A 19082-nucleotide genomic window follows, 5' to 3' on the forward strand; every position below is an offset into this window, starting at 1 on the left:
ATAAGATCTACAGCACGTGGAATAAGGTTTGTGAAAATAACAGGTGCTTGTTTTTGCTTTGTAAAGATCCTTTTCACAGCAGACATTTTGACTTGTCACAGGAGGAAACGCACAGGTGTAAATAATAAATTAAGGGTGGCTGAATTCCATTTAGCTGCTTCAGTTTCAGGGCCCTGGTGTTGTGCATGTGGGCTGTAGACACCCACAGCTTCACACTCAGATGAACTACTGTAAGATAATATGAACAAGACAATGCAAAATCCCTGCCAACTGACAGACCTTTCTGCTGACAGTCACTCACTCCACCGATGCTATCAATGCTACAAACTGTTAGGAAGGTACACACAAAGTGAACAGTGAGAATGTGAGCAAAAAAAGTCGCAAGCAAATGTAAACACTCTCGAACACTACCCTACACTACATCACATTAATGCAAAATGTATTGTTCACAGCAGTCTGTCTCTGGTGCTTCTTCATTTCATCTCTCTGTCTCTTCCTCTCACTGTCTTTTCTTTTTGTTTCTCTTCTTCTTTCTCTTTCTCATTTTGTCTTTTTCTTGTTCCATTTCGCCTCCTGCCTCTCTCTCTCTCTCTCTCTGTTTTCTCTGGCTTTCTCTGAAGCGTTGCCAGCAGTCAGACTGTGATCTAGGATCTGTTTCTGCCGCCCACACAGACGGCTCGGCTTTTATATGCAAATTAATTATTAAAAACAACTCATTATCACTTTAAGCAGTTTCATGCAGATGGAGAAAGAAGAGGAGAGGCCGGGCTACAGTAGCCCTGAGCTATAGTTTGTGTGTGTGTGTGTGTTGGAATGAGAGAGAGGAATTTGTTGGTTTGACTTATTTTTTTGAGCACTTATAGAAAAGAAACTCTCTGCATGCATCTTCACTGTAGTTACATCATCATACAAGACTGCATATGTTTACCAGTGTTTGTTTGATGATATTGGCAATTGATTGAAAACCGGATATGATCAGCGTTAACGCTGTAGCATGATGGATACAGTACGATGCAGCCGAATTAAATGAATTCAGTGTTTCTTGTGGAAATGATCATTGCTGTTCTAGTTGTCTTAGAAAATCGTATTTAACCCAGATTAATGAATGCTAATGAGACATTTTCACTGAAATCCACATGCTTCATCATGATTGTTATCATTGTGGGTGCTAGTGTTGGGCTGGGTAACCATGGGGCCGTAACACTTTCTGAGTACCAGTTTAATTGAGATGAGTAATGGGTAAAATGTTTCCGCATTTAAATCCCGATTTTGGAAGAATTCTACTGTGAAATGTTTGATATTTGATAGAAGAAGTTGCAGTGGTGCAGTTTCGTTCACTTGGTGTGGGTAAAATGCAGAGAGTAATTAATTTCCCCAGTTTGAGGAATAATAAAAGTAATAAAAACTTCCCATGATGGCCCCAGATGCTGTTTGGATATTTTAACATTTTAATTTTGAAACAGTTTTGCTGGAACAGATGTTTGTTATCTGTCTCCTCAAAGCTAAACTATGACATTCAAAAAGCCTTGTTGAAGCAGACATGGACTGCATGTTCTAGTTCATGTAACAGTCTCAAGAGCTGGATTTTTGTTTGTTTACGAGTGTGTGAGACCTGTGGAGAGGAAGCTAGAGAGAGAGAGAGAGAGAGAGAGAGAGAGAGAGAGAGAGAGAGAGAGAGAGAGAGAGAGCGGTGCCTTGTAATGGACAGCTTGCAGTGCTTTGCTCACAGTGGAGTACGTGAGTGCATCCACTCCATTTCCATTGCCCATGCAGCATGAGCTTATTGTTCTGCCATGAGTGAATTAGTAAGTGTGTGAGTGTGTGCGTGTGTGCGTGTGTATATGGACCGCAGATTATTTCAGTGTTACAGGAATCAACAAGACATCAGAGCAGATCTTGCAAACCCTCGGTGATGAGCCCACTGATTGGCCTAAAAATGTCACAAGAGAGCAGCACAGTCACCCCGGAGGAGGACTTTGCTGATTTTCAGCCTTATTTGCCCGTGTTAGTCATAGGGATGTCCTGTCTGCTGTGTCCACCGTACTTGCCAATGTTCTGTGTGTTCCTGCAGCCAGCTGTGGCAGCCTACTTAACTTCTGCCATCCACTGACATGTTGGGTTCTGACGTCAGTGGGCGGCAGAAGAGCTACAGGGAGCGTTTGGCTAAGGTCACTTTTGTTTTTTTCTGTTGAATAGGAGAACACAGACTTCTCTGTCAGCTTTAACGGCACTGGAGAGTTAACAGTTAAATTGGAGTACATGAACAGAATAGACTTGATTTTATAGAATTACTGGTATAATTTTTCATAAATGTCCTGAAAATGTTCACAGCTTTCCTCTTTTTTAATGATTATTTATTTTAAGGATTATTTAGCAGGATGTGGATAAGTGTGCCTTCTTATTTCTCTGAGCTCAGAGGAAGCTTTTACTTATTACAGACTACTTCATGTAATTGTATGATGTGTGTATTTTTTCTTTCTTATCAAGTGTATTTAATTTGGCGTTGGGCTAGTGTCTATATTTTCATATCATCATATTGGTGTTAGCAGTGATTGATAGTCTGATTTTTCAGATTTTCAGGGTCAGTATAGCAGCACAGCTGCTGCCATTATCCTGTATTATGGTTGTTTTATCAGACAATCTAGTGATTATAAAATAATAGCCACAGCTCATTTATCCTGAATGGAGATTTCTGCCTCCATCCTTCTCATTGGCTTCTCGGCGTGTGGAGGCCTGGGGCGGTGAGAAGAGTCTGAGTCACACGTGGACGGTCTGAGTTTGTGTCTTCAGTTGTCAATCGTCCATCTGACTGCAACTTGGCACAAGCCTAATTCAGTTCTGTAAGAAGTGTTCTATACTTAGGGATTGCAAGGAGATCTGTAACCACAACTGTGCCACAAAACAGCTCAAGGTCACTGAGTTGACCATGACTTAGTATTCTCTGAGAACACAATATTACAGCCTCACATCGGAAACTATCCCTCAGCCTCTATAATTCTTGTTTTATTAGCCTCTGTGTGACGATTCCACTTTACTTCAGCGAGTGTCATCTGTATAAATGAATCTGTTGAAGGCGTTGCCCAGTGGACAAGTCTCAGTTAAGATGTTAGCCATCTTTCTCTCTCACTATCTGTACTCGCCACAGCAGAGAGTTAGACACCACTGTCTCCAGGTCCTAATATCTATTCAACCTCTGTTCATCCTCTTTCACCCGGCTCGCACTACTCGTTTTGTTATCTATCCTCTCTTTATCATTCTAACCCCCCACCCCACCCCTCTGTGTCCCTTTCACTCCTCCCTCTTACCCTCCAGTCTCTTTTCTCTTTATCTTCGTGATCAGCCCATCTGTGCCTGTTTAGTGCTGTGTCGACATCTCTGGCAGCATCAAAGTCAGAAGAGGAGGAAGTTTTCAGAGAGGAAAAAAAAAAAAAATCCTTAAAGACATCAACAGAATAAGTAGGGGGAAAGAAAATGCTCTGAATTCACATCTCAGCTGCACTCCTTTCACCACCACAGGCAACAAGAACCAGCAGTCGTTTGATGCCTTAACAGTTGAGGAGGGAGGGAGAAGGATGGAAATGGAGAAAGATGAAAAATGGAGAAAACATTCGTCTGTTCTGCCCTCAGAAAGGCACAGTCAGTGTTAGTTTCCACCCTCAGGTGGTTCAGAGAGCACAGGGGGGGGGGGGGGGGGGTGGGGGGCGGGGGAGGCAGTGAGGAAGGGAAGGAAGTGGGTTGATGCTAGTGACGTAACAGTTTGTTGCTAAGAAGGGCTGAGAGTATTCAGAGTTTCTCATCATAAACCCCCTGAGTTCATCCTTGTGGTCCCACAAATGTGTTGAATTCATTTCCTTCATCATAGAATATTTGCAAAACTGATTTCCCGAAGTATTTTAAATCGGTCTTCTTCTTTGCTGCCTTTGCTGGCACATTGCTCCATGTGTTGGTGTGTTACTGCCACCTGTTGGCCAGGGGGACTGTGTGTTGCATCACGCTTGCTTCCATGTGTGTCCCATCATGTCCCTGCACTACATAAACAGCTCCATAGTGTGTGTGCGGGTATGATGGAGTAACACACCACTGTTGGACCTCTGTAACCTGGTTCCTGCCCACATCCGATTTTTTTCAGTGACTGAAATTGCACTAATGAATAATGACTTAAAAACAAAGTGGCAATTCATAGGGCTGTCACATTTAATTCAAAATTCACACTACCATTTGAAAGTAGGAAAAAACATTACAGATTTAACCTGTCGTGTTCTGGCATAATTCAAAATTCAAAGAGTTTAAGTGCAGCAGGTTGTGCCTTGTACTCCAGAGGGGGGACGTTCGTGAAATGAGCTGTCAGCCCGATCAGTCGTACGCCCCGCCGCCCTATTGGAAACCAGGCAATTGTTGTTCTCGTTGCAATGAGCTGTGCAAAATGGATAATCATGTGGAGAAGCATTCTGGATTTGACACCATAGTCGTGGATAAAGGTAAGGTTGTTTGCTGGCTTACAGTAGTGTTACCATGACAACAAATCTGAAGTCACAGGTTATGGTGAAGACCGACTGGGAGCCAAAAAATTCCCACAGCATCACTTCTGCCACTTCTCTGTCATCGCTGTCGTCACGTTAACGCAAGTGAGTCACTTGCAAACTGTGAATGAACTACCTGGGACTTTCTCCAACAGTGAATGTGATGTGCCAAGAAGCACTTTGTTTTTGTTTGCCTCTGTAATCTGGGAGGCAAGAGAAATACAGAAGAGGAAGCCCAGAGACTGCGATGATAAAAATCCACAGATATTCCCTCACAGGAGGTGAAGACTGAACCTCCTGTTCAACCACTACATCACCTTGATTTTGTTTTTCAGGTTTTTTTCCACAAATGTAGGCCTAATTTGCACAAAATATTTCAACTTTTATCGGCTCATTTTCTTTGCAGCAGTGCTGGTCAGTCATGTGCTGCTTCCAGAAAGCCTAGCGAAATGAATCCTTCACTTCTTGTCGCAAAGAAATGGGGGCAAACTTTGACACACGCCACTTTCGATGGGTCTTCACTGTCAGTCAACTTAATTTAGCCAGCTGAGGCAACACAAATGAACAGAAGAGCAGTTCTAACACCAAATGTAATAAATAAAATCAGCTGTCTGCTCTCGTTCACTTGGTGGGATAGTTGAATTTATCTGGAGTAGAACCAGGCTTGGATTTTTTTTTTTTTATGATCAGCTCCATAAGCAGTTAAACTCAAGCCATTTCACACCCTGAACCTCTTCTTTCATAATTTTTCGTCACACTCCTCTGACCAAAATCTCATCAGTGCTGCTCTTTAGCTTCCCCTGGCTCACCGCTCTGTAAATGTACTGTTTGTCCTTTCATTTTTCAACCCCAAAATACACTACAAGTAAACATATGTGTCTAGTGTTTTTTTTGATTGCTTTTGCTATTTTTGGAGTAATTAATGTGTTAAGCTGTTCTGAGGAGAGGCAGTAAGTGAAGGCAAGGCACTTGAACTCTTGTGGCAGGTAAACTGAAGAAAGGGAGTGAACAGCCAGATGGCAGAGAATAAACAAGGAAGAGATGAAGACGAGGCCAAGATGGTGTCAGAACTGTTCCGTTAAATCTGTTAACTGACGTCTCATTGCAGGCAGGAAAAAAACATTTAAGAAGGTGTGTGTGCAGTGGTGTGGATGTTGAAGACAGATGGAAAATGGCAGTAATCAATATAGAAAGTCTGCCGGCTTTTTTGGTGCCTGCTTTCAGGACAGATTTAGTGATCACTAAGCTGCAGGAAAAACATTAACCAGACTTTTCACCATAAAAAAAAAACAATACTTGAATTCTCCTGAGTCTCCTAAACATAACTATACTAATAAGTCATGCATGCAAATGTTTTGGAATGATCTTTTCTTAACTTTCTCCTTTATGTATAATCCTCCTGTCTCCAACCATTCCTCTCCATCTCTTTGTTTATCAGTCCATCTGGCACTGTGATAATCTCTGTCTGTGAAGAAATATTGAGCTTGGCTGCCTTACATCTGAACCAGGGGAGATGTCTGGGCACTTAAATGCACAGGCAGAAATGCTTTTAAAGCTTCAGTAATCAATAGTCTTATATTAATTGATCAAATAATGTGTGTAGCCTGTAATGGGTCTCTCATCGTGATGAACCCTGAGAAATTTAGAGCTGAACTCTGCAGGTCTCTCCTGCTTTATGAAGCTGTTTAATCCAAACCTACAAATGATAATGTTTGCAGGGATCAAAGTATATGGTTTTAATTAGTTATTTGACATATATTTCTGTAATAATTTGTGAATGAACGAAATCTGCAGTTGTTTTATTAAGAAAATAACAAGTTACACTTAGAGATGGACAAGTTGATACTGATTGAATAATTAGTAATTATTTAATTAGCTTCTCTTATGTATCCTCATCCTGTTAGTCCTTTCACCTTACTCATATGCTGCTGTTCACACATACTGGCATAAATACAGCTTCTGTTTTCAAACAGTTGCCCCGGGAGTATATGAGAAATTCATTGGTTTTGTTCTGTAATGTAACTTTTCCTTGACAGCATCCAATAAACCCTAATGTAATGTTCAGATAATAGCATAATAATAGCATGTATACCATAGTTAAAAAAAAAAAAAAAAATTATTTACACAAAAATAAGCAGAGGCTTTAAGTTTTGGTTGAACCCTACCACAAACTCCAGGCTCATTCATTAGGGGGAAAATAATTGATCCGTCAGGTGGAAATGCTGGGAGTAAAGTAAAGGGAGAAGATGGAAGAGGAAGTGAGGAGGAGAGGAAAAGCTGTGACAGCACTGACAAATGTGACTGGTACCTTTGTATGAGGACAGACGACACATAAAGTATAAAAATCCTGGACTCCTTTTTTATTTTGCTGCCAAAACTTTGGTAGGAAATCCAAATCCAGCATCACCCTACTGGATTTGGTCTTTCAGACACTATTTTTTTTTTAATATATCTTTTCCTTCCCAGAGGAGTGAGATAAACTCTGTCATGCAAAAAATGACCCGGACCTCTATGTCTTAGCTCAGGCTGATGTGTAACTCTTCCACCAATAGACCAAACAAAGGTATTTATCACACTGGTAATAAAGCGCCAGGCTTTGTCCATTTTTTGGGTGGGCAGACTTTCACTGGCGTCACTGGGTGATGGCAGAGAAGAGTGGATGCTTAACAAGAAGAGAACTAAGGATGTGGAATATAGTGAATACATAAAGTGCATGTAGATGTATATACATGTAATGAGCATCCAGTTTAGTTCTCTGGCACATGTGCTTGTGGTCTGGACACATCCTCACAGGGGTCCATGAGGATCTGCATGGACTTGGCCGTAAATTGGCCTTAAGTCTTCCCGACATTTACCTTTTTCACATTTGTCTAACTGTGTCTGTGCCGTGGTCGCTGTCACCCTGTTTGGTCACTGTTTCCTACTAAACACCCTGAAGAGCAGAGGAAAATAAAGGGTTGTGAAAACAACCAGCTACTGTCGCTGGTAGACTACACAGTTCAATTCAAGCCTGCGCTCAGTCTGTCTACAGGTCAACGACAGGTTAATGGAGGTCATTCCTGCACTCCATAACTCTGTGTGTGTGTGTGCCTTTGTGTGTGTTTGTGGTTCTGTTCATTCATTCTGTGCAGCTGTGAGGCTGGATATAACCTTGGCTTGCAGCATCTACTGAAGCGGTGTACTCTGCTCCGGTGGAGAAAATTCTCCTTCATTCCCTCTAATTAACTCTGCTCTCTCTCTACTTCACTTTTCTCCCCCTGTGATGCTCTCCCTCCACATTCTGTTCTCCTTGTTCCTCCTGTCTGTCTTCATTTTTTTCCCTCCCTTTTCTCTTCCCCTGTTGTCTGTGTCTAACCCTCTGTCTGAACTTCTCTGTCTTCCAGCAGAAGTCATCTGAAGCTGCTCCTCCCTCCACCTCTCCGTCCTCCCAGGCTGACAGGAGCAGACAGGAGGTATAGATCTCCCCCCGTGCTCGGGTGTTGTGGTTGTGTTCTGTTGCATTGTTGTCAGCATGTCCTTTGTCAGTGTTTTGTTGGGCCAAGTGAAAGACCAGAACAGTTGACTCCTCAGTCAGACTGTTGCAGACTGTTTGATTGGCTGTTCCTGATACTCATATTGACTCATTTATATTTTTTTCAGGTACTGTTCTAAATAACGTTTCATTTTATCTTCATAGATTATTTAACCATATAAGTTATGTCAGACATTTTTTCTTTATACTATATGAGAGCCCTTGCTGTCAGTGAGCCCCAGTTTTATCTCTGGTTTGAAGGCTTTATTCAAACACTTGGGTGAACTTTGCTTAACTCAAACATTTCTGAGGAAGCGAGAAATCAGAAACAAAATGTACATTTCTTTTCGCCCTTTTTCTTAATTAATTTTTATACATCATCTTTCAGTAGTTCAACAACATTTTATCAAATCCGATTCCAGCATTGGATCACTCTATTAAATCCTTATTAAACAGGCCTCTGAATCCCTTATGAAATCTAATTAGTTTTAGCTTTTAAAAAGTTAAAAATGACCAAAACTCAGAGATCTGTCATCAGCTATTGTTGGATGAGAAGGCAGAAACGCTACAGTTTTATGTGGCAGCCTGATTAATGTTCGAAACCAGCTACTACATGAGAATGAGATGAGCAGCATAAGAGACAAATTGCTGATCAATTGTGTTGTCATTAATTGAAATAACAAATTTTTCAAAGCATTTTTCATTATCTACTTGAGCTAAATAGTGGAGGTCCCCATTCAGAACTATGAAGTTAATATAGTGACTTGACGCAATCAACTAGATAATTTCTCTAGCAGTGAATTGTTGCTGTGTTGGTTGTGGTGAACTCGTTAAGTATAGATCAGCCAAAGGTTTTCCCTCAGAGATACACTGTAGTTACCTAAAGCCACAGGGAATATTCATTTTCTCAGTGGAACAGAAATGTAGTGTCCATTGCCTGCTCACTACTTCATGCTAACAATCTCACAATGCAATATATTTCTTTTATAAATGATAAAAATCACTGTTGCGCAACACTACACTCTTCAGTGATGATGCAAAATGAGCCTGTGTCTGTTCCATAAGGAATATATATGTGACTTCTGATCACCGCCCTGTGTGTTAATTGTTTACATAAGTTAGAAACAGAGTCACATGATATGTGGAGGAAAATCCCAGCTGTAATTTTCTGTGTTTTATTAGTGATGATCAGATGGGAGTATAATAGCCTGCTAATGCTGCTGGAGCAAATTGCCCAGTGCCAGCCTCATTAGCACATAGTTAATAGAGTCAAAGACTTAGTGCCTGCCAGAGCCTCAGAGATAATATTCTCAAACTTACTGATGGATATGTCAACAAAAAATGCAGCCAAAATGTAGACACCCTGCTGAAGACATGCAGGAATATGAAGCCATCAGTCATTTCAGCTAATTTGCTAAAGACCAGTTTGAGCAGAATAGAAGCTAAATACTAGCTTAAACTGGTCTGACTGGCTGTTCATATGCGAACAGTATCCATAGCTGCTTTCATTTTGCTGTCATAAAATCTGTAGAAGAATCTTCAGACATTAAAATTCAGGCAGATAAATATCTTTTTCCCTGCGGCGAGCCATGACATTTGACCCAGCCTGTGTGTGTGTGTGACAGATTTTATGATGTGCTGTGTTTGTTTTTCAGTCTAAAATAAAATTTTAAAAAAGCACTGACCTTATGTATAGATGCTCACGAAAGAGTGAGTACGAAAGGTAGTGACTGTTGATTAACGGTAGGTGCTTTCAAGTCGGGTTTTATTTCTATAGCACATTCCATACAAAAGGCAATTCAGTGTGTTTTACATATAGAGACAAAACAATTGCAACACAATCACAGACGTGCAAGTGCCATAGATAAATCTGCATCAGCACGTCAGTGCAGTTATCTCAGTGTTCATTCTCAGTTGTATGATTCTATACTGATGATATGTAGTGATGTACTGTTTATTACGTTCTCAAGACAAATAACCGTCTCAAGTAACTATAAACACATGAATAGCCAAGGAAGTGATCTCACACAGACAGAGGGAGCCACAGAGACAAACAGACAGTTATTGTTACAGTAATGGCTGGATCGTAGGCTTCACCCGCTAAGCTAAAGCTTTTTCCCTTTGCTATCCTGACAGTCATTAGCTAAAGCGTGTTGGAGGCTGGCATCAGCACCAGCTCATTTACATATAACAAAGCAAGACAGAGCCATTAACCTGAAAACACTGCATCAACTCTCCGCACGCTAATAATGTCTGCACATTAAATCTGCATTGTGAGTGCATTAAAATCACATTAAGGAACGAGACCTAATTGTTTTCAACCTGCTTTGAGGTATAGCAGATCTTTACCATTAGGCCTCATGTTTCCTCTTATAGAATATTGTAATGGGTGTCAAATGGTGATTTAATGAAGAAAAGTGGCTTCTTTCTGCATGCTTAAGTAGTATTATATGCTAATTATGGTGTTACAGGACAGGAACATGTCACTTCTCAGTGTGATATATTGCAGAATAGTCAGCGTCAGGCAAAGTGTGGATGAATATACATTATCACTGTTAAAGTTACATTGGTCTCTAGTGATTTAAAAGATGTCTTGTAAGCTCTTCACTCTGCCTGGAAGGTGTTGGACTATTGAATGCACGAGTTTGAACATGCACGGTACATGTAAAGTCATATTGGCCTAATATTAGTGTGTGTATATGTGGTTTTTCTGGATGTTATTACACAAATTAGTGGTATATCCTATGTTAACTGCAGCACGTATGCTACTGTCTTTCACCGTCTCTTCTCTTTCTCTCCACAGAAGGAGCGTGAGAAGAAAAAAGAGGAGAAGAAGAAAGAGAAGGATGTTGATAAAGGGGAGAGACACAACAACACAAAGGTACAAACACTGCACACAAGTAACAGATTACATGGAACCTGGAAAGCAGTTTATGTTCATGATCACTCACAGATGGTGTGACTGACACTGATTATCTTATAACAATGGCTCATACAGTATCAAAGTCTGGTAAACATTAAACGGTAAGTGAACAGTCAGCTTCTGTAGTCAGTGTGTTGTATGTGGGAGAGATGAACAGGTGTAACTGGATGGGAGCATCTCTGAAACAGCAGCAGCAGTCAGCACCTACTGACAGAGGTCTTGAGATAGAAATAACTGGTAGTGTCAGTTGTTGTAATAATCATGTGTTTGGTGGCCAGATTATTTTTCTCTTTCACTCTCTTTGCCAGAATTTAAAGCATTGACTTTAGATTTCCAGCTTTTTTTTTTTTTTTTTTTAAATTTAGAAAGAAGATAGATCTTTAATGATTTGACACAAGGGACGGTGTGTCAGTCTCAACCGTCTGTGTCTCTTGAATACAAACTAATGTGAACTTAACTATTCATACAAATTTACGAAGGCTCCTGGCTTTCAGTGGTGGCTGATGTTTTTGTCTTTATGAACCATTGAATTCCGTGTCGGCCATGAAAACTGGCCTATAAGTGCTCCTTCAGTAACAAGGAAAGGAGGAAAAGGACTGGAATGCAGGCCAGTGACATTGATCGCGCTTTATGCACGCCGGTGCCTTGGTAATGAAGGCCTGAATGAGGACAAGGAGAGGTGCTGCCTTCTTTGTGTGTGTCGGTGCGGTGTTATGAATGCGTGATGTGCGACAGCAGAGAGGACAAGTCGCTCCACCTCTGTGGTGCAGGAGCTGAATCCTCGAGGGAAGCTCCTCATAAACATTCATGTTGTTGACAGATGCTTTAGTTTTGCTCTGTACATCAGTATGGAGCCTTTCTCATTCATAGCACAGGGGTGTAAACATCGGAACCACAGCGAGATCAGCCATTCAGCTGAAAGTGTGCGCTGGATAGTGTAACTTGAGCCTCAGCTGCATTAAACTACATATCTGCACTAACTGTTAATGAACACTCTTCTTCTTGCCTTTACGTCACTCAGTGTAACAAGTGAAGCCCTTGATGCCTAATGTGGATAAACTGTTAACGCTCACTGCACCAGAGAAAGACGTCCTAACATCATGAAAAGCAACTTGCAAAACATTTGAATTCAGACTAGAAAGAGAAATGAAATGCAAAATTACTGTTATTACCCAAGAAAGTGTTTAGAGGTAAATGACCAATGCAGGTTTGACTGGAATGTAGCTGCAGCTACTGTCGTCTGGAACAGAGGCCAGTGGCTGCAGGTGTGTGTGATGGAGTGTATATGTATGCATGGCTGTGGTATATTCATTCACTTTATGGTGTGTGTGTGTGTGTGTGCACACGCTTGTGCGTGCTTATATTTGTGAGAGATAGGTGGAGTGAGGGAGTGAATGTGTGTGTTTCTGGGTCATGGTGAGTAAATTCAGAGTATTTCCATGGCCTGCGAAGCGATGAGGGAATACTGTAGCTCACAGTGGGGGATATATGTGTGTGTGTGTGTGTGTGTGTTCAGATGCTCTGCAGGGAACTGAAATGGAGGCTATGGGCATCTGTATCCACTGAGAGTGAAATGTAACCACACACAGCTCTGTACTCTAGCATCAACATTTCTTATTCTACCTTCATCTGCTCAGAAAATGGACTCTTCAGACTCTTTATAACATATTTAAAAATATTGTCACAGTATTTCTATTTATTTAGTATTTATCTATTATTTCTATTCTGTTTCTTTTGTACCAATGTAGCCTTCTGCTTATTTTCCATTCACTTGACAACAGCTGAGGTGTGGATGGCGTTAACACAAACAGACAAACAAATTCACATACATACCTACAGGGTAGGGTTGTGCAATATGACGATACACAGAGTGAAATGGTTTAAATTTGTCATCTGTCACACATTTTGTCCTAATATTTATACTGTCTCTTTAAATCTTTATCATGTGCAATGTTGCAAATCAATGAGCAGGACTTCTTTATACCACGTGTGTGTGTGTGTGTGTGTGTGTGTGTGTGTGTGTGTGTGTGTGTGTGTGTGTGTGTGTGTGTGTGTGTGTGTGTGTGTGTGTGTGTGTGTGTGTGTGTGTGTGTGTGTGTGTTGCATGTATTAGGGCTGCAGCTAACAATTATTTTCATTATCAGTTTATCTGCTTGTTATTTACTGAAGGTGATTAAAGTCTTTAAATTGCAACCAACAGTCCAGAACCTAAAATCATTGAGTTTATTTTGACTGAGACAAAGAATAGCTGGAAACTCTCCAGGGAGGCTGTGTAAACCTTTCTGCTGTGAGGTGGCAGCTGGCAGGGGAGTATAGAATCATATTCTCCTTTTTTTTTTCAAAGCTTGTGAGTGACTTTAACTTTTTCCATCACTGAGGTACATACGTGTTCCTGCCGTCATAAAATCCACGTTGAATCTAGAATCAGTTTCACCTCAGTCACGTCTGTTTTTGACTGTATATCACTTTCTTCCTGTTATTTGAGTTTACCTTCATGTCCATGGCATCAAAACTGGAATCACAATCATAAATCATAATGAAAGTCATCACACAGTCTGTCAACATGCGTGTACCTTCTATTAATCTCGGCTGTTGTTTTTAGTGGAGCTTTGAAGTCGTATATCTACTGTGTATCTGCAGCCAGTGTGATCTGAGGAGCAGTGTGGTGCTTTAATAAATTTGCTCTAGTGTCAGAAGAAAATCAGCATTGAAGAGAAATAGTGCTTTTTATTTCAATGGCATCAAAAGCAATCAGCACATAATTCACATTCAATGAAAATGCAGTTACCGCCAGGCTCTTTGTGTACTGTTCCCATATGAGCCACAAACATTTCAGAGCCAGTACCAGCTGTGACGTCTCATGTGGTGCTAAAGTGGTTAAGATTGACTGATTCAGCCGGTGCCTTGATTCACATCACAGAAAATCTATAAATCAAAGTGCAATGTGTCCATATAACAGACTGTTTGATAATTTAACTATTGAATTCTCTTAAAACTCAAAAGTTAAATAAATCAAACAGGATGTAAGTAGAAAAAAATTTACACAAGAATGAGTTGATAGGCACAATTCAGTTATTTCATTTAACGAAAACAAGTTTTTTTTTTCACACAGGAATATTTTTGTAATAGTAATCCAATTTATGATATTTCACTTCATATTTATTTTTAAAAAATTATAAGAAAATAATTGAAAATAAAGTTCTAACACTGGAATTATTTAAAATATACCTTGTGTAAGTGTCTCCTGCGAAGCTTCAAAGTTAGGAAGAACAAATTTTCATACTTATTTAAACTACTTATTTAAAATTTAATTAAAAAAATAAATAAAAAGTTAATTTAAACAGATTATGTTCTGCTTCATCTTCAACTTAAATTTGCCATATGTGGCGATAAATGCAAAACACCAGTTACATAAGAAGAAAATTAATTTGAAAACTTCCTGCAGTTTCATATCAATCTACAACAGCTGTCAGTAAGAAGAGTGCAGCAGCTGCAGACCTACACACACTTACAGCAGCTATATGAAGAGAAAACATGGAGCTGCCTCATCAGTCTGTTGTTACACTGTATTATAAGTTGTTAACATACACTTTCTGAATGAGTCTGTAGCAGGAGCTTAACTAACTAAAGCAGGTTGAATTTTGATATTAAGAATTGCTGAGTGCTCAGGGTCACAAAGATACAATGACTGTGCTTCACCTCTAATGCTGTGGCTCCCGATAAGAATAAATTACAAACTCCAGCGACGGAGTCGTTTGGTTCGAGCAAAAGTTTTTTCTCAGATAATATCATCTGTCCTGTTGGTGATACCGGTGGTTTATTATTACTAACGATGGCCGAGTTTTAAAATTCTAGTTCTCAGACTGAAATTTCTCTAAAAACCATTGGAGAGATTGCTTTGAAATTTTGTACAGACATTCATTCAGGTAGGTAGCATTTAGCTCAAAGCAGCTCTGGGCCTAATTACAGTCTCACAGAGCTCCCAGCAAGGCTGTAGGACAAGCTCAGTGGACAGTGTCAAATGTTACTCCAACCAAAGTATTTTACTTTACCAGGTGTAGCCAAAGTGTTGTTAGATGCCAGCTGGGACTGCACCACCTGAGTTAATCAAGTGGTCCAGAACAGGTGTATCATCTGGGAATTGGACTGACCACTCAACACCAGAGCAGCAAACACATTGAACACAGAGTTGGACCTTGACTGCAAACTGGAGACTTCTAATCTCTCTTCACTCAGGTGCTGTGAGTGTGTCTGTGTGTGTGTGTGAGACAGAGAGAGAGTAAGAAAGACCTTGCCTTGAATCAGAAATCAGAAGGTTGCAGCTTCTCAGCTGAGCTGCAGATAGGTTACACATTGATGGATACGTGTGTTTGTGTGTGATATGCATGTTGTTTGTTGCAGGAATGGGTGACTCTGTGCACGTGTGTGTGTGTGTGTGTGTGCTGGCAGAGATATGTGCCATTGTTCATCTCTGTTTCTTCCTCCTTATCAGCTGCTCCTGCTGTCGATGAGCCCCGGTGTCAAGGAGATTTTTGAGGACGTTTCTTGTGTGTGTGTGTGTGTGAGAGAGAGAGACCGAAAGAGACTTGTTAGTCTAAGTGTATGCTGACTTGCTGAACGCTGTTTAATCTCCAGTATAGCAGGAAACATGCTGACAGCCATGTTTCTCTCTCCCTGTGTCTCTTTCTCCTCACTTTCTCCTTGTCTCAGTGTCTCTCATCTCGTTCTGCCCCTTCACTCTGCTGTGTGCATTTTCCCTCTGTCTCTCAAAAAAAGACATTCTGTACCATCATGACACAACAGCATCCCATACAACAGCATCTTTTATCTTCCCATGCAGATGATATACTGTACACACACACACACACACACACACACACACACACACAGTGGTTTCAGGATGGAGTGGACTGAGCTTTAATCAGCAGATATATTTCATTTCCTTTCACTTCACTTCATTTCCTTTCTTCTTCAGAGAGGTTTACAGAAGCAGCACTTTGGATTTTCTGTGCTCTTATTAGAATCCAAACAAAAAAGAAATGAGTGTAAAATACTGGGAAACCAGCAGCTGCTGAACTAATTTTACAGATGAAAGTCTGAGGGAGGCTACAATCAATGTGGATTTTTCAATGCTGATTCTAAAATGATTGGATTGCAGCAGCAGAGAGACAATCAATCAACATTTTGACAATTTTTGTAAGAGAGAAAGAAAAGGTAACAGTCCAGTGAAATCAAAGATGTTGGTGACAAAGACATACATTTAACTGAATCTGATGAAAGTAAAATCTGTTCATGTTAAGGGCTCCCTGAGCACAGACATCCCTCCATTAATGATCTAAGTTAACTAATTAGCTAATCTATTGATTATGATGATAATTATTGTTGTCTATGAAATCACATTGGCTATGTTTTAAAGGGTTACTCCAGGGAATTCATATGACCCTTCCATACAGTGAGGGGGACACATAAGAGATAAAAGACATCTGTGCTTTGTGTCCCTAATGTGGGTCAAGATCCAAAAACACGGCATCCTACATTTCCTATAATGCAACAACATCTGTTCATTAGTTAAAGTTAATAAGAATATAAAAGAACAGAACAGCCTCCGGCCATTTACAGAAGAGTTCAGTATACCTCAGCAGGCAGCCCACACTAAACCCCTGTAACAACCTACATGTCAGACTCATCATCTGTGATGTGAAAACATCAGATTTCCAACCAAGAAATAAAGAGTGTCCTGGTTTGCGTGCAGTAATAACTAGCTATGGGCCATGTGTTCTCCTTAATGCATTTTACCTTAGTAGATTCCACTTTTGTGAGGAGCTGGTGATCGATGCACCTACAATACCATGGCAATTAGCCGTGGTCAGAAACCTAAGATGGCCGCACTAACGTCAGCCGTAAGAGAAAAAAGAGCATTTTGGCAGCTGTGAGGTGGTGAAGCTGTTACTCACAGTTTTCATGTGAAACTTGTTCTGACCAGACAGAAAGACTGTGTCTGCAGATTTAGACGGTGTTTTACTTAAACACTACAACATTGCTAATGACACCAAGTTAAATACACAGCACAGTCGACTCTTTCGTTTACTTATGAGCATGTTGCAGAACTAGATTCCTCTTAATTAGGCTATATTTGCTGAAACATGTTGATCTTATAATTGATTCTGTCTTTACTTCCTCAATCAAGCGCAGTAGAGATTAGACTTTTCCCCTAAGCCACCATAACACAGGTGTTCCAGCAGATGTTAGGCTTTGTTGTTCCTTCATGGCACATCAGTCCAGTGTGATAGTGATTGGTACTTACATGCTGTACCTTACCTCAGCATATCAGTTCACTAACATTATACATTAATCTTAATGGTCTTGATATATAGAAAGACATACCTTAGGTCACATGACATAGAGGTGAGATATAACATAATCAATAATTCAGGAAGTGCAGTCCCTGTGCTAGCTGTTCACATGATCTTCCTGAATTTTTAGATTAGGATGTCACATGCATGTTTTACTCTTGGGAATAGGGAATTCAGAAGTAGTGGATGTGTCTGCAGATCAGAAGTTTAAATGAATGCTCATAAAATGAAAGCTGCTGCTGTTTGGAAAATTCGACCTTTTTTTTTTTTTTTTTTTGCAGGAAGTTGTGTCCCCCATATCTTGTGTTGTGGAAAGAAAAGGTGTGGAGCTCGGGATGACAGAGGTTTATTGAGTTCATGTAGAAGATCCAAGTTTACTCTAAATCACAGTCAACGGTCAACATTTGCCTTTTTAGTATCCATATTAGCCATGAGCCAAAAGCCTAACCTTACCTTAACCTTAGTTTTAGTTGGCGTAACCACAATCTGTCCCTGACATTAACCATACTGTAGTTGCTATGCACAGATATTGCAGAAAATGAGAATGTAAAAAACACTGACATCCAGGCCTTGGCAGGACTGTCCAGTTTGTCCAGTTTGTTTTAACTATTTGTGGAACAGCTGGGAGATATAATCCCTCCTATCAATACTGGACCTCCCAGGCACCCAGGGGACATCTGTAGCACGTCAGGGTGCAGGTGCGGTGGTTTGATATTGGGGTCTTCTCAGACTGCCTGACTCCTCACTCTGTTACCTCAACCCTGTCTATGTATAATTAAAAACTTCTGCCAAATACATTTTGAAAGAAACCTAATTTCTGCCTGGATTGCAGTCATTGGCAACAACAGTGTTTTTCTCTAGTTCACTGCGTAATACATGGAAATCAGGGGTCATGGAGAGTGTACAGATTGCTGGAGGTTAAAACTTTTGCCTTTGAATAAGTTTAGACCAAAACTAGATTCTACTTTTGGTCAAATATTAAATAAAAGTGTCCTGCCATGTCACATCTTCAGTTTTAAACCCAGCCCATGATCTTTTGCAGACCTTAACCAAGTGATTTTAGTTGTCTAAACAGAACCAATAAGAAACATTAAATAAATATTACTATATATTATACAAAGAATCAAGGCACTGGTCACATAAATTGATTTTAAGCAAATTAAATCCATCACAGAGGGATACTTCAGGCAAATTTATCGATAGCTCTGCTCTGATATTCAGACCCCTTCTCATAATATTTATGTACAGTAGGCTGTTCTTTTATGCATTCATAAAAATGAATGAAGCCTTGTATGTGGACTGAGATGGTGTAAGTGTGAAACAGAAAGTAAAGGACGCAGTGTGACTCGCACACGATAAAAACACAGAGTGCTTTTTAGGCCAGAAGTGACTCCATTATCTCTGTAGTTGTTTTCACTTTCTCTTCACCTCCATTCATCTTCATCTCTCCTTCGTTTGTCCCTCCCTCTGTCTCTCTCCTCCTCCTCCTCTCTCGCTCTCTCTCTCTCTCTGTGTAACTGTCGCTCTCTCTATAAACACTAAATCACTGTCGTCCTGTTAGACTGCCGCCGTATGTTGTCTTTTTCTTTCAGCCCATGAATAAATTATCAAAGAGAACAAGAGGCAGCTTCCCTTCATGGAAAACACTGGTGCTTGCCTTTGTTGGAGACAGAATTGAAGGTGTGTGTGTGTGTGTGTGTGTGTGTGAACATGTGTGTGTGTGCGTGCGCATGCGCCTGTGTGCAGATGTGTTTGTGTGTCTGTGTGTTCATTCA

At 40.4% G+C, this 19082-nt stretch overlaps 1 protein-coding gene across 3 annotated transcripts in view; it reads left to right on the plus strand.

Annotated features, from left to right (window-relative positions):
- Positions 1–19082, plus strand: part of smap1 (small ArfGAP 1) — an 85230-nt gene that overhangs the window by 22307 nt on the left and 43841 nt on the right. For 2 of the 3 annotated variants that reach the window (XM_041049041.1, XM_041049043.1), the window contains exons 5-6: positions 7904–7972; positions 10835–10912. In XM_041049041.1, the coding sequence (XP_040904975.1) occupies positions 7904–7972; positions 10835–10912 (147 nt within the window). The remainder of the gene's footprint in view (positions 1–7903; positions 7973–10834; positions 10913–19082) is intronic. The other variant, XM_041049042.1, reaches the window with a different exon arrangement.

The sequence above is a fragment of the Toxotes jaculatrix genome, chromosome 11 (genome assembly GCF_017976425.1).
Source record: "Toxotes jaculatrix isolate fToxJac2 chromosome 11, fToxJac2.pri, whole genome shotgun sequence".
Classification (NCBI taxonomy): Eukaryota; Metazoa; Chordata; class Actinopteri; family Toxotidae; genus Toxotes; species Toxotes jaculatrix.